Source organism: Cyprinus carpio, chromosome A14 (genome assembly GCF_018340385.1).
Source record: "Cyprinus carpio isolate SPL01 chromosome A14, ASM1834038v1, whole genome shotgun sequence".
In the NCBI taxonomy this organism is placed as follows: Eukaryota; Metazoa; Chordata; class Actinopteri; order Cypriniformes; family Cyprinidae; genus Cyprinus; species Cyprinus carpio.
Window position 1 is genome coordinate 23279879 of NC_056585.1, and position 13766 is coordinate 23293644.

Genomic DNA, 13766 nt, shown 5'->3' on the forward strand with positions numbered 1-13766 from the left:
GTTTTGAATTAAGTATAGATTTAGAAACGATTATTCATTTCTAAATCTATACTTAATGATTATTATTTTTAGTTTAGCCCAAAATCTGTCATCATTTACTCACCCTGATGTCATTTCCCACACAAATGGGCTTTTTCATCAGTAGAACACAGTAGTAGAAATTATAAAGAAGTACCAGGAGAAGCAATCAAACTTCAAAACGAATTCAAGGATGTGAAGTTTTCTCACCTAACAACAGAAAATGGTCAAATCTCAGCACTTATGACCTGTAGAGCTAGATCCAAGGCCGTTTCCAAAACTAGATGAGATGAGAAAAGTGAGAACAGTAAATGGAAAAAGAGAGCAGATGGTGTTTTTTTCCCTCTTTGAGAAAGGAGCAATGGCAACATCGCATCTGCAAATAATCCTGATCACAGAGAGAGGAAGTTTGCCATGAGAAACAGCCCAGTGGATCTGGCTCCTTCTACAAGGGGTCCTTATTTCTTCCTCTGTATATAAACAACAATCCCTCCCCCCACACACACACACACACACACCCTCAACCGTATGCACTTAACAGATAACCACATACACAGAGAAATAATGATACCTAACCAGCATTTGTATAAACAGTGCCTGACTCGATATGCACAAGAGCTGGATGGATTACATCTACAGTCTTTCCCATTGTGGAAGGCTTAACATGGTGGCTGGGAGTTTATGGCGTCTCACCAAACACTGTTGTATGCGGTAGGCTGGCTTCAAAGACTGACAAAGGTAATGTTGTCACATTAAAGCAGGAAGCTCAGCAGTTGTGTTTATAACAAAAAATAATAAACCAATTGGAATCAAATTTCACAAAGAGAACACCTTTTTCCTCTGTCCAATACATTTTTGTGCTTGAGGGTTTCCAATAGAAAGTGTTTGTTTGTGTAAGCGTTTTATTTACATTAGCAGGAGTTTTTGACGTCCAGAATTGATTCCAGACATCTTCCTGCGTCATGTCTGTCGGCCACCACAACGTCTGGAAACACAAACTGTCTCACCTACTGTGGGTCATCCGTAAACCAGGAGGCACAGAAAGATCCACAAGGTTGCATTTGAGGTTAATAGGGATTTACTTAGTGACAGTTATTTATGAAAAATAGTTACAAGATATCACCATAGTAACCAAAGTTTCTACCAAAATATCATAGTCAGTGACAAGCATTGCTTGCAATAGTCTGGAAATGAAAGTAAAAATACCATTAATTTACTCCATAGAAAAATTGTTTAATAAAAACAACATATAAATCCGTTGGTATTTCTGTTACTTTTCTGGTCTGAAGCAGGCGAGCATGAAGAGAACCCAAGTGTAGTTTTATTCAGAATTATAATGGTCCATAAACAAATTATGAACTTAATCTAAGAGATGAAACAAAACATGAACTATGAGCTAAGAGCTTGACAATAAACAATGACCTGACACGTGGATACAGAACAGCATAACATACTTCAGTACATGACAAGGCAAACATGAGGGCTTAAGACTCCAGGGAATGCATGACAAAAACCACCAATGACAGAATAAGATATCAAGACAATGATTGTGAACCAGTGAGAAGACAGAACTGATGACAAGATAATAAGACAATGAACCAGAGAGAACATGACCCAGGAAACAAACAGGATACAGATCATATGAAACCATGAACAAGACTGATGATGAGGAATTTCAAAATAAAAGACATGACTAAACTTATCATTCACAATGCTTCATGGGCTGTTTATCAGATTTCCAAATTTTCCAAATTGTTTCCTTCAAAACTAAGTTTGTAACGTTATGATATTAATCTCAGAGATGGTTAGTTTGGTTCATGGTTTAGAACTCTTTACTGAATTTTTTTCAATCCCTGTGGAAGAAATGAATGGGAAAAATACTTCCGGAACCAAGACTGACAAAAGTGGACAGTGATTGTTGCACTTGTACATAAATTTCTAAGCATTGTGGTATGAGCATGAATGATAACTTAATTCATGTGATTTGTCGAGGAGATGTGTGCTAGCAACCATCAAACAATGCCCTAGCAACCACGTAGCCACCTCCTGGCAACCATGCACAACACAGTAGCATTGTGATGGTACACACAAACACAACTAGCATTTTCTTTGCATTAGCCATCACTGTGAACAAAATTAAATGACAGAGCGACTCACAATATCCCATTTTTGTAAAGACCTGCCTTCCTCATTCCCCTGTTTGTGAGGTTGTAGGTTCTACTGGTCCATCTTTTAATCTCAGTCAGCATGTTTGCAGCCTCTCTGGCGCTAACTGGAGCATTTACAAGTGTTTCTGAGCAGTGAGTTCATGTATGCCATCAGCTCAGCTCATTGAAATGGCCTTCGCACCATAAGGCCTTCACCATCCCACAGGAAATCATATTCCCACTGTGGTAAGATCTGTCTCGGAATCTCGTTTATCCTTCTTTGTTTTGTGTGTGTCCATTTCTTTCTGTGTCTAATCTGAACTTTAGAGCTAAAAATACATTTGAGTAGATTTAATTATGTGCATATTTAGTGAGAGAAGCTGTATAGCTGACACCAGTGGCTTCGCTCACACTGGGTTGTGCTAATTAATATGTGTTGACTTGAATTTGCCCCACAATGGCACCCATTGAAGAGTTGATGGGGAATGCTGACATGGGGTTAGGACGGTTCACAAAGAAAAAGAATCAGTTATCTTCAAACGCACATTCTTATACTGTGTTAGTCTGTTCTTGCTAAAGGGTTTTTCCTACTTTACCTCTCAGAAATCCACCTTTTGACTTCTTCAGCCTTATATTGATGAAATACTTTTCAATGCAAACTAAGATTTTATGCTTACCAAGGCTGCATTTATTTAATTAAAAAAACAGTAAAAACAGTAATATTGTGAAATATTATTACATTTTTAAAATTTTCTATTTTAATTCATTTTAAAATGTCATTTATTAATAATTGTTTTCAGGATTCTTTGATGAAAAGAAAGTTCAAAAGAACAGCATTTATTTGAAATACAAATCATTTGCAAAATTCTAAATTTAAATTATATATAAAGTCTCTTTTGATCAACTTAATGCATTAAAAAAATGTGCTGAATAAAAGTTTTTTTATTTCTTTATTTTTTTTTAGTTATTTTGAAATAATAAAATGATTCTCTTTTTTGTCCGTGTAAGTCAATGGTCACCAAACCAGTTCCGTATTAACTTAATCCAAAATGTATGAATGACAGAACAAAAAAACTGTTAAGAAAATCTGCATATACCAATTGTGATTGTGTGTTGTCTTACATGTCTGTCAGAAAACTCTTTCTTAATGATATCCCAAGCATATTTAAAAAAAAAAAAAAAAAAAATTACTGTGAACAACATAACAGCACTGCTGATGCTCAGTGTGCAATTGTGGGATCTCTGTGTACATTCGTTGTGTCTGGATGTGCTTTATCAGTGTCTCAGGGTTCTGTAAATATGTCTTGGCCTCCTCATGGCTGGCTAGTTTTTCTTGCCTAGCTGCTGGCTGCCTGCTGGAGTGGGCCTGTGGTCAGGGTGATGGGTGTGGAGACATATACGCTTGCATTCCTTCCTCTGTCCTCACCAGAATCAGCAGCAGCATCAGCACGAGACACTGTGCTGTATATTGGAACATAGAGTGTGTTTACAGAGGGTCTTACGTGTGTTAAGATCTTGTATTGTATATATAGAGGTGTGGATGCTAATATATACAGAAATATTGTGAAATATCATTACAATTAAAAATAAACTTTTTATGTAATTTAAAATGTAACTTATTCCTGTGATGCAAAGCTGAATTTTCAGCATCATTACTCCAGTCTTCAGTGTCACATGATCATACAGAAATCATTATGATATGCTGATTTGCTGCTCAAGAAACATTTCTGAATATTATCAGAGTTGAAAAGAGTTGCGCTGCTTAATATTTTTTTCAGGAAACTGGTAAATTTTTTAGGATACTTTGATGAATAGAAAGTTCAAAAGAACAACATTTATTTGATATATATATATAAAAATATAAATCTTTTGTAACATTGATTAAATCTTTTGTTGCTTTTGATCAATTTAATGTACAAAATAGTATTAATTAAATTTTTTAGAGTACCCCAAATCATGTGACTTACTCAAGAAAGATGTGAAATTACTCACCAAAGTACTCTAGCAACCAACCAAAACACCTTGGCAACTGCTTAACAAGTCCATAGCAACTTTTAGCAGCTAGCAAACAATTGCTCTGCAACATCCTGGCAACCAGCCACAACATATTAGCATCATTACACTGGTGGACACAGTCACATTTTCTTCATTAAATGATATATAACTAGATTGCATGACTTAGAGCTCATTTGGCACTAAAGTGTACACATATAAGCTCTGTCCTTATAGAATCATGGTTCTGATTAATAAAAAAAGAAAACATGCCTCTCATCAGTCTGGCCTACATAGTTAACAATGTATACAGCCTCCTTGCAGGACATTCATCAAAATCTAATAGCTCTTTAGAGAGATTCAAAAAGATTTGAAATGCAGTTCATCAGACAGCACAGGATCTCTGCCAACTTCCAAACAGACCTCCACCTGGACATACAGTTGCCGTGTTTATTCTGGAACTCCCGTCCGCCTTACAGGTGTTCTTTAGGACTAGATAAGTAGACGGAATGTCAGTCTCCAAACACAGGTGCTCCTTACGAAAGTGGCCAATGCTGCTTTACATTGCTGCTACATTTGTGAAGCGGGGGTTATGGAAAAAGACAGAATGACAAAAATGTGATTGAGAATTCCTTAAGCATAAATCTCCTTTAGATATCAGATATGGTGCAGCCATCTGATTATTAATCTTTCCAGATATCTTTTCCTCTTTTTTTTAAAAAAGTTTAAGTATCATATATAACACCATTTTATTATAAATCACAAAATATCATTAGACTGCGCTACTGACTTGGCTTTTATGGGCGTTTATGGTGATTTAGATGTGCTGCCTGGAGCCAATAAAGCATGTTTTGTGCTGTGCAGGTGTCAAATGGGACATTTTCATTTCCAAATGTTTCATATAAATTTCCTTTCTCAACAGACATTAAGATACAAAACAAACAGAGTCTTATTGCCCAACCCAGAGTATTGCTCTAGGGTTACGTTTGATGGGCATAAAAGTGATTTTATTGCAAAAAGCAGATATATACAATAAGTCAATAAGTTGTTTTTTATAATAATGCTTTAATAAGGCAAGGACAAAACTGACTGTATATAGACTTTTATAATGTTACAAATATTTCTGTTTCAAATAAATGCTATTCTTTGAAACTTTCTTTTCATCAAAGAATCCTGAAAAAAGTGCCACACACAAATTTATTAAGCAGCAGCAAGCTGTTTTCAACATTGAAAAGTTTTTTGAGCACCAAACCAACAAATTAGAATGATTTCTGAAGATCATGTGACACTGAAGACTGGAGCAATGATGCTGGAAATTCAGCTTTGCATCACCGGAATAAATTACATTTTTAAAAAATATTACCATAGAAACTGTTAGTTTAATTTTTGAATAATATTTTACAATTTAAATTTTTTTTTTTTTTTTTTTTTTTTTTTTTTTAGGCTAAGTTGTTAAAATCTCTAACCCAAATCTAAGCTGTACTAATAATTGGAAGCACCCTAATAAGAATTCTCCACCCACTACACGTAGCATAGATATGTTTGTCGTTTAGAAGTGGTTTGAAAGAACAAAGATAGTCCTCTTGAGTTTAGATAAGCAAAATATATAGTTTTAGGCACTTAAACACCCTCATTGCCTTTTTTAAACCCTAAGAGCTTATAAATCTTCTTTAACCAGGTCTTGAAACAAACTAGTCTTCTAAAGCAGTCGGGCTGCAATAAACATTTAAAACATGTTTCTGTGTCTCTGTTTGCCGTGCCTGTGATGTACAGCACTGCGGGCATTGAGCTGGTCCAAGCCCACCATTACCAATCGATGGCTGACTGTTGACCTCTGACCCATGTCGTAATTGGAGCTCGTAACTCTGTGATAAAGCCAGTCAGAGCTCCAATCGCATGGTGGAGACCCCTGGAGACTGATACTGCTGAAAACTGATAGCCTTTGCGAGCCTTTGTGCTATTGGTCCGACTATCTCATGCTCATTCATTGTTGGTTGGATTGTCTGTTTTCTATATTTAGCATGCCAGCCTCCACACATCCATCCCACTAATAAACCAATGCGTTTGTAGATCCCATCACTCACATCATTATTCACAAGTGTTCACGGCTCATTATAACAGGATATTATTAATCACATTGTGGAGTTGGATTATACATGGTTTGCACTCTGTATCACTTCCATACCCTCCATTCCTCTTATTTTTATGAACATTTCAGGTTTTACTCAGTGACTCACACCTCTCCGTACTCGCATGGCAAACAATAACCTCACACACGCACATTCCTCACTTTCCTGCCTATACCCACAAACACATCTCATCTGATTTAGGGTGCAGTGTATATAAAAGCTGTATTGAATTACACCTCGGCTTTAATTGGACCAGTGGTACAGTGTGCCGCTGTCACAATGAAAAATCGGCCTTTCAGGGCCCGTGGAATGTCTAACCGCTGGCTTGTCAGTGGACGGAGGGAAAGAAGAAGTTAATTGTTCTCTGGCGTGCGTTCAAGCTCTGTCGTAATTGCACAGAAATCTCAAGGAGGTTTCAGCACCGAGGCTTTATTTATTTGCCTCCTTCCTCTGTTTTAAAGTCGACTGTGCTGAACTGGGCCCCCGGGCATCCAGGGGACCCCCTGACAGAAGGCCTCCATCTCTATTCCTGCTCTTGGCCTGGTTCTCACTGGCTGGCATGCTGATTTCAGGGCATAGAATTAAGTCGCATGCCTTCCTGTTGATCCCAGCACTACACAGCCACTGGCCCAAATGGTGGACTTCCTCCCTGTTGGGTTAAAATTCCCCCCTAAATGAAGGAGGCAATGTGAAGACGCTGGCGTGGAGGGTGTTAAATATAGCATCTGATCTTGGTAGATGAGATTAAAGGGAAATCCACCCCAAAATGAAACTTTTGTCATTATTCACTTACCCCCATGTCGTTCCAAGCACGTAAAAGCTTTGTTCGTCTTCGGAACACAGTTTAAGACATTTTGGATGAAAACAGGGAGGCTTGTGACTTAAGGCAAATGTACTTATTTGATTAGTGACCTTGATGTCTTTTTTTGTTCTTTTATGTCTATCTTAGATTTAAAAGTTTGGTAACACAAAGAGTTTTCCCTGAACAAACTCGTAATTTGCTGCTTATTAATAGTTAGTAAGGTAGTTGTTAAGTTTAGGTACAGAGTGGATTAAGGTATCTAAAATATGGTCATGCAGAATAAGGCATTAATATGTGCTTTGTACATACTAATAAACAGCCAATTCGCTAGTAATATGCATGCTAAGCAACTAATTAATAGTGAGAATTGGTCCTTAAAATAAAGTGTTACCAAAAATTTTCAAAATTCAAAAATGTTGTTTATTTCCAGGTTTAAATCTCAGGTTTTCGTGTGTTTCATGTTTTCTCTGTATATTGCCTGTATGGTTTAGTTATGTCAGACTGAGAATAGGAATTTAAGGTATGTGCTACATAAGGCAGGGGAGCATGTGCGCGTATATACATGTGATAGCTCATCTGTGTGTTGAACGAATACGATTCTTCTCAGCTTATGGACACTTCACAGGGGACACATAGCTGGCGTGCCTCTCCATACTTGACTTTATTACTGATATCCGCTTTCCTTTTTCATAATTTTCACCTCATAGTTATGTCTCCCTCATGGCTGACATCCCAGACAATACACCTCATCTGTAGATGCTGAGATAAATGAAAAGATGTTTTACATTGTATATCATAAATGTCACAAAAATATCTATCGAACATTTTAATGACATAAAGCAGTTGAGTAAACTCGAATTTTCTTTCAGAAAACAAACATTAACTAGTAGAAATAGTCGTGAATTGTGAATAATTGAATGATTGTTGCAGTAGTTGTAAGTTGAATGTGTTTGATTAACTAAAAAGAACCAACTCATTCAGTCTGGATTCAGGCTACACAAATTGTGCTGCATTTGTTTGATTCACTCTGACACATTAGATTCAGGAACCAGATTACAATGATTGGGCGGATGAATGTGTTTGATTCACTAAAAAGAACAGAGTCATTTCTTCAAATCAGGCTACACTTGTTTCTAGAGTGTTTGATTCACTAAAAAGAACAGAGTCATTAAATAGATTCTGTCTGATTTTCTCAAAAGAACCGACTCATTAAAGTATTTACTAAAAAGAACAGATTTATTAGAATCATTCATTCAGGTATTGGACTACACTGATTGTTTGGAATGTGTTTGATTCACTAAAAAAGAAAACAGACTCTGAGTCATTTGATCAGAAATTAGGCTAGACGTGGTTATATAGAATGAATTTGATTTACTCAAAAGAACCGACTCATTAAAGTAATTTGTTCGGGATTCAGACTATACTAGTTGCACTGTATGTGTTTGCTTGAATCATTAGACTCATTAGAATCATCCGTGCAGGACTTGGACTACACTGTTTTTTGGAAAATGTTTGATTCACTAAAAAGACTCGGAGTCAGACTATTTGCACTGTGCATGTTTGCCTTACTAGAAAGAATCATTAGAGTCATTAGAATCATTCATTCAGGACTTGGACTACACTGATTGTTTGGAATGTGTTTGATTCACTTAAAAGATTCATTAGAGTCATTCGTTCAATATGGGACTTTTGCTCTTAAGCCATATAATAGCTTTATTTAACAAACATTATTATTATTGCAGAACTCAATCAGACTTTGATACAGTTGTGTGTTCTTCATGTCAATCCATATAATTTTTCTCTCCCTCTCTTTTTCTTTAGACTTGGCAGATAACTTGGCAATTGACGACTTAACACTTCATGAGTTGCTCCTGACTCCCAGACTGGCCACAGACACCCATGGAGGAGCATCCGTACCTGCAGCAGCTCAAGCGGCATATGTTCCTAGTGCAACCTTTATCTTTACCGTCATCATCTTCATAAATTTGGGTCTTCAGTAATCACACCTGAAACTCTACTGATGCCCATTTGTACATATAGCTCCATGATTTTGGCCAAGGACAAGTACCTTTCCTCTTCTCAGCCTCAAGTCTTACTATATGAACCTGTTCTTTTCTATATTTTGTTTGGACCTGAGGATCAATATCATCTAAATGCTCAGACTATGAACTCATTTTTCTACAGCATGAAGAGCATTACTTATACATACAAGAATCATGTTCTTTCCCTCCAAATTCTTATGCCACACAACAGCCATGTGTTTTACATTGAGCATCGCCTCCCCTCTGCTATACACATGCAGTTTTACACAAAGGCCAAAGCCTTCTGGAGGAAAAGGAGCTAAATTGCTTTTGAAAAGACAAAGAGGCTCAGCTTTTGTGAGTGAATGGGCACACTTAAGGAGAAGGAAGCGTGACTGACAGAGTCTGAGAACACGTACGATCACTCTAGTGGCGCAGAGTGTCTCTCATACATACACTGCAGTGAGCTTCTCCTCGGCCGCTCATTTCCTGTGCAGTAAATGACCCTTGGAGTGGAGGACATCAAGGCATCGGCATGTCGTTGTGAAACCCTCTCCTTACAGGATGACACAGCTGTGCTTCATTTACAAAAAAATGCTTTTAAACTGTTTTATTAGAATGCTGACTTTCCCTTTTCAGAAAATGTGGTATTTTATAATCTCTCTTTGATTTCGTCGCTCATTATCTCTCTTCCTTTTTCTTTCATTTCCTCTGTTCTTGTATTATAATCGTGTGATTAAAGCTACTCTTAAATGGACACCCACAAAACTTCCTGTTTTTCTCCCTCCTTTCGCAAGTCACTGTAGCATTTGCATTCAATGAAAGATGGATTGATGGATTTGTGCATCTGTAAAGTTTTCTGTTTCTGGACATCTTCATACACAAAGGGCTAAAGCTGTCATTTCAGATCAGAATGGGAAAACTAGTGTTTACAAAAGGACACTGTTTTCCTTTTATAACCTGTGATGTAATTCGTTACTAATATATGTACAATGTCATCATCTGTTACGTGCATTTTAAACAAACTGAAAGAATCAGCTTCATTGTGATAGACATCCCCAAACTGGAATGATACACAGTGTCCTGCAAGTTTTCAGAAGATTACCAATTTTAAATCATACTTTTTTTCTGTTGGTGTATTATTTCAAAGCACTTAAACTCAAAGTAATTTTGAAGATGAAGAGTAATGTATTTATTTATGTATTGTGTGTTTGTGTGCCTCCTTTATAAGCTTCCCAGAAAACCATCCAAATCCATTTGTAGACTGACTTCCTCAAAGATTGTAAACACTGGGCTTTTTGAGTGGTTATATCAACTTCTGATTCAACCAGAGACTTGAATTTGGATCAAAACTATCTGTTTGTTCAAAGTGTTCTGGGAATCTGTTTGGGTTTTTGGCAATTCCATTCCACTTGCTCACCAACGGATCCTCTGCAGTGAATGGGTGCCTTCGGAATGAGAATGAGAGTTCAAACAACTGATAAAAACATCACAATAATCCACAAGTAATCCACACAACTCCAGTCCATCAGTTAACATCTTGTGAGATTGTGAGAAACAAATCCATCATTAAAGCATTTAATTCTGTCTGAAACTCAAGTCCATAATCAATAACTCTTACTCCAAAAATAAAGTCCATCCCCTATTGTTGTCTAACATCAAAATCCAGTGACATATTTATTTAGAACTGTTGGACTGTTTTTCCTTTTAAACTGTGCTTGATTTGTGTATATTTTTCTCCTGATTCAGGCAGGATGACTTCTGGAAAGAGCAATATAATGGATAGAGAAGTTGTAGCCGGAAACATGGGTTTGTAGTTAAAAATGTCTTGATGATGGATTCGTTTCTTACAAACATGAAGCTTTTCTCTTCACAAGACATTAATTGATGGACTGGAGTTGTGTGGATTACTTGTGGATTATTGTGATGTTTTTATCAGCTGTTTGGACTCTCTGTTCATTTTGATGGCACCCATTCACTGCAGAGGATCCTCTGGTGAACAAGGGATGTGATGCTAAATTTCTCCAAATCTGTGAAAGAAACAAAGAAGAAGCATAGTCACCTACATGGATGGCCTGAGGATGAGTCAATTTTCTTTTTTTTAAAGAAGAAGCATAGTCACGGGTGGGGGGTGGAGTATTCCTTTATAGTGTTAAACTTCTGTAATATCTTTATATTCCCGCCTATGGACACTTGGATCAACACAGGGGCTGCACTGAAATCAAAAGTGAATTATGTGTGTTGAATTTTTTACCAAAAAGGCAACTCCCAGCTATTTTCTCTAGTGTTGTAACACTGATTTAAGAAAACGTTTTGCCTTTCTACTGAATAGACAGCCAAATTTTATTAAAAGGCCATCTTGCCAGCTGTGAATTACCCCTTTAAATATTAAATATTGGCTGATATGTTTAATAATACATAATACATTACACTTAAAATACATTTTAAAAATCAAGTTGCTGAAATTCGATGCTGACATAAGTTTTCCGAAGGGTAGAGTACATATCACCATGATACATCATTCAACCATGTGTTCCTGTTCTGCTGAAAGATGAGAAGAAAGATTTTCTTCTAAAGTTTAGTTTTGTAGCAGACTAAATAATGACTTCTTGCCTTACTCAGACTTTACAGCACTATTAGTCTTAAGGATGGTATTTTCTTAGGGGTTTACACCACACATATCATGCCACATATGTTAGTCCCATTTGACTAAGAAATCTTTTCACACATTGCACCTCTGTCAATATTATGCTTTTTGCCAGGCTGCAGTTATGCTTTTATGTGATTCTTTAGGAGTAACAGGAACTTTTGTGCCCCTCTCCCCAACAGGCCAGTGATACGCAGAGCTCTTGATATGGTTGACTGGTGCACCTTCACTGATCACTGGTCTCTCTTTAGCTTACCTCACATCTCTCGTTCATGCAGTGAGTCTTGAGGGGGCAATGTCTGGATGGTTTGATTTAGCCCCCACTTACTGATATCTGTGCCAGCAGTGCCCACTGGGACATCCAGACGCTTGGTTAATGTTTTGTGGTGATTTTCTAATTCAAACATTTGCTTTACTTTAGTTCAAATTTCTCTGTAATGCTCCTTTTTCTTCATTTTCACAGCTGTCCTTCACATCCACAGCCTAGATATTAATCACTTAACTCTGGGGTTTTATCCAGAAAATGTGGTGGTTGTTTTAATGAGTCACAGGTAAAGGCCAGTTGTGAGGCAATTGTGTCCTGGTTGCAGCAATAGTTTTGCATCTGTGGAAACTCCGAGCTTCTGTTCATTTGAGCTTTCCTTTTATTTCAAAGTATATAAAATAAATAAATTTGAGTTTAAGTGCTTACAAATAAAAATATCATTTTATATATATATAACAATAAAATAACTTTATTTATTCAAAAAGAGATTTGGTTAAAGGTCTTTTGCAAGGCACTGAATATTTACAGTAATATGCTTTATGTAAATTTGTAAGTAATATAAACCCTAGGCTGCAAGGAGGCATAATACATTCAGTTTGAAAGAAAAAAAAAACATACAAACTTTAAAAACAAACTATGTCTCAGTTTAATTGAAACAAATTGCTTATTGTCATACGGTATGCATTAAATGACGGATGTGCTTCTGCCAGTAATGGAATGTGCTGAATGCCATAATTAAACTCTGAATTCTGTAATACTGTTTATACTGGTACTGATTGCACAGTGGGGGTGCATTCAGGGGCCATTTGGCACATTTGTCTACTTGAGCTTGGCTTGAACCGTTCAATAACCAGAGCGACGGGGGAGGGGGATAAAATGGAGCCCTTCATTCACTCCAGGGTACAGTTACTCAAACCGTAAATTAATGGAGAACTGTCCTGTCCGAACCAGCTCTTCTGGGTAACCCAGTGTACAGAATGTTTGGTGGTCAATACTGCTTTTCAAAGGTCAAAACTGAACGTTCAGAGTACAAATGCTGTTTATTTGCTACAATAAAATATGTGTTTTAACTGAAAAAGTTTCCATGTAAATGATAATCAAATAAAATGTTAAAGTTGCAGTTGTGGTGTTGTTTTAACAGTTTGTTTGTGAAAATCTGTTTTTAATGTTACGCACTAGTGCGTGAGGTGTGTATCTGTATGCAATTCTCATTCCAACCAGTCGAGGGGTGTCTTTTCGACATCCAGTGTCTCAGCAGTATCAAAAAATGCATGTTGACCTAATTACAGAAAGTGAAGGCAAATGAAAAGCATGTAATTAACTCCACTCATCTCCATTTTGTCTTGATGATCTCCTCTGGCTAAAGCTGTCAGACACACCTGTGGCGCCTCACACCTACAGTTGCAAATTAAACCTTATTTAGTTTGTGTTTATTTTCTGTCACCTCTCCCCACCCACCCAACCAAAAAAAAAAAAAACAATAATCCTGGTGTTTTTTTTAGAATTTTTTTTGTTGTTAATATAATATTATTTTTAGTCTGCTATGCTCTTATTTTCACACTTATGTTTTTCGCAGAATCAGATTTGTTGCGTCCCTCTGGTCTTTTCTCTCCTAAAGCAGTGAAGGGAGGCTGGTTATCAGGCGAGAAAGCAGCAGAGGGGCTGAGCAGGGCTGTTGGTTACACTCTGAATGTTAATGGGCGAGTAAGAATGGGCAAACAGGCCCATTGAAATGCGCAGGTTGA

At 37.0% G+C, this 13766-nt stretch overlaps 1 protein-coding gene across 2 annotated transcripts in view; it reads left to right on the forward strand.

Moving 5' to 3' along the window:
• LOC109102138 (glypican-3-like) overlaps positions 1–10522 on the forward strand; it is a 123176-nt gene extending 112654 nt beyond the window's left edge. For both annotated transcript variants that reach the window (XM_042770301.1, XM_019115464.2), the window contains one exon: positions 8910–10522. In XM_042770301.1, coding sequence (XP_042626235.1) covers positions 8910–9088 — 179 coding nt within the window. In that variant the 3' untranslated portion in view covers positions 9089–10522. The remainder of the gene's footprint in view (positions 1–8909) is intronic.
• The last annotated feature ends 3244 nt before the right edge of the window (positions 10523–13766 follow it).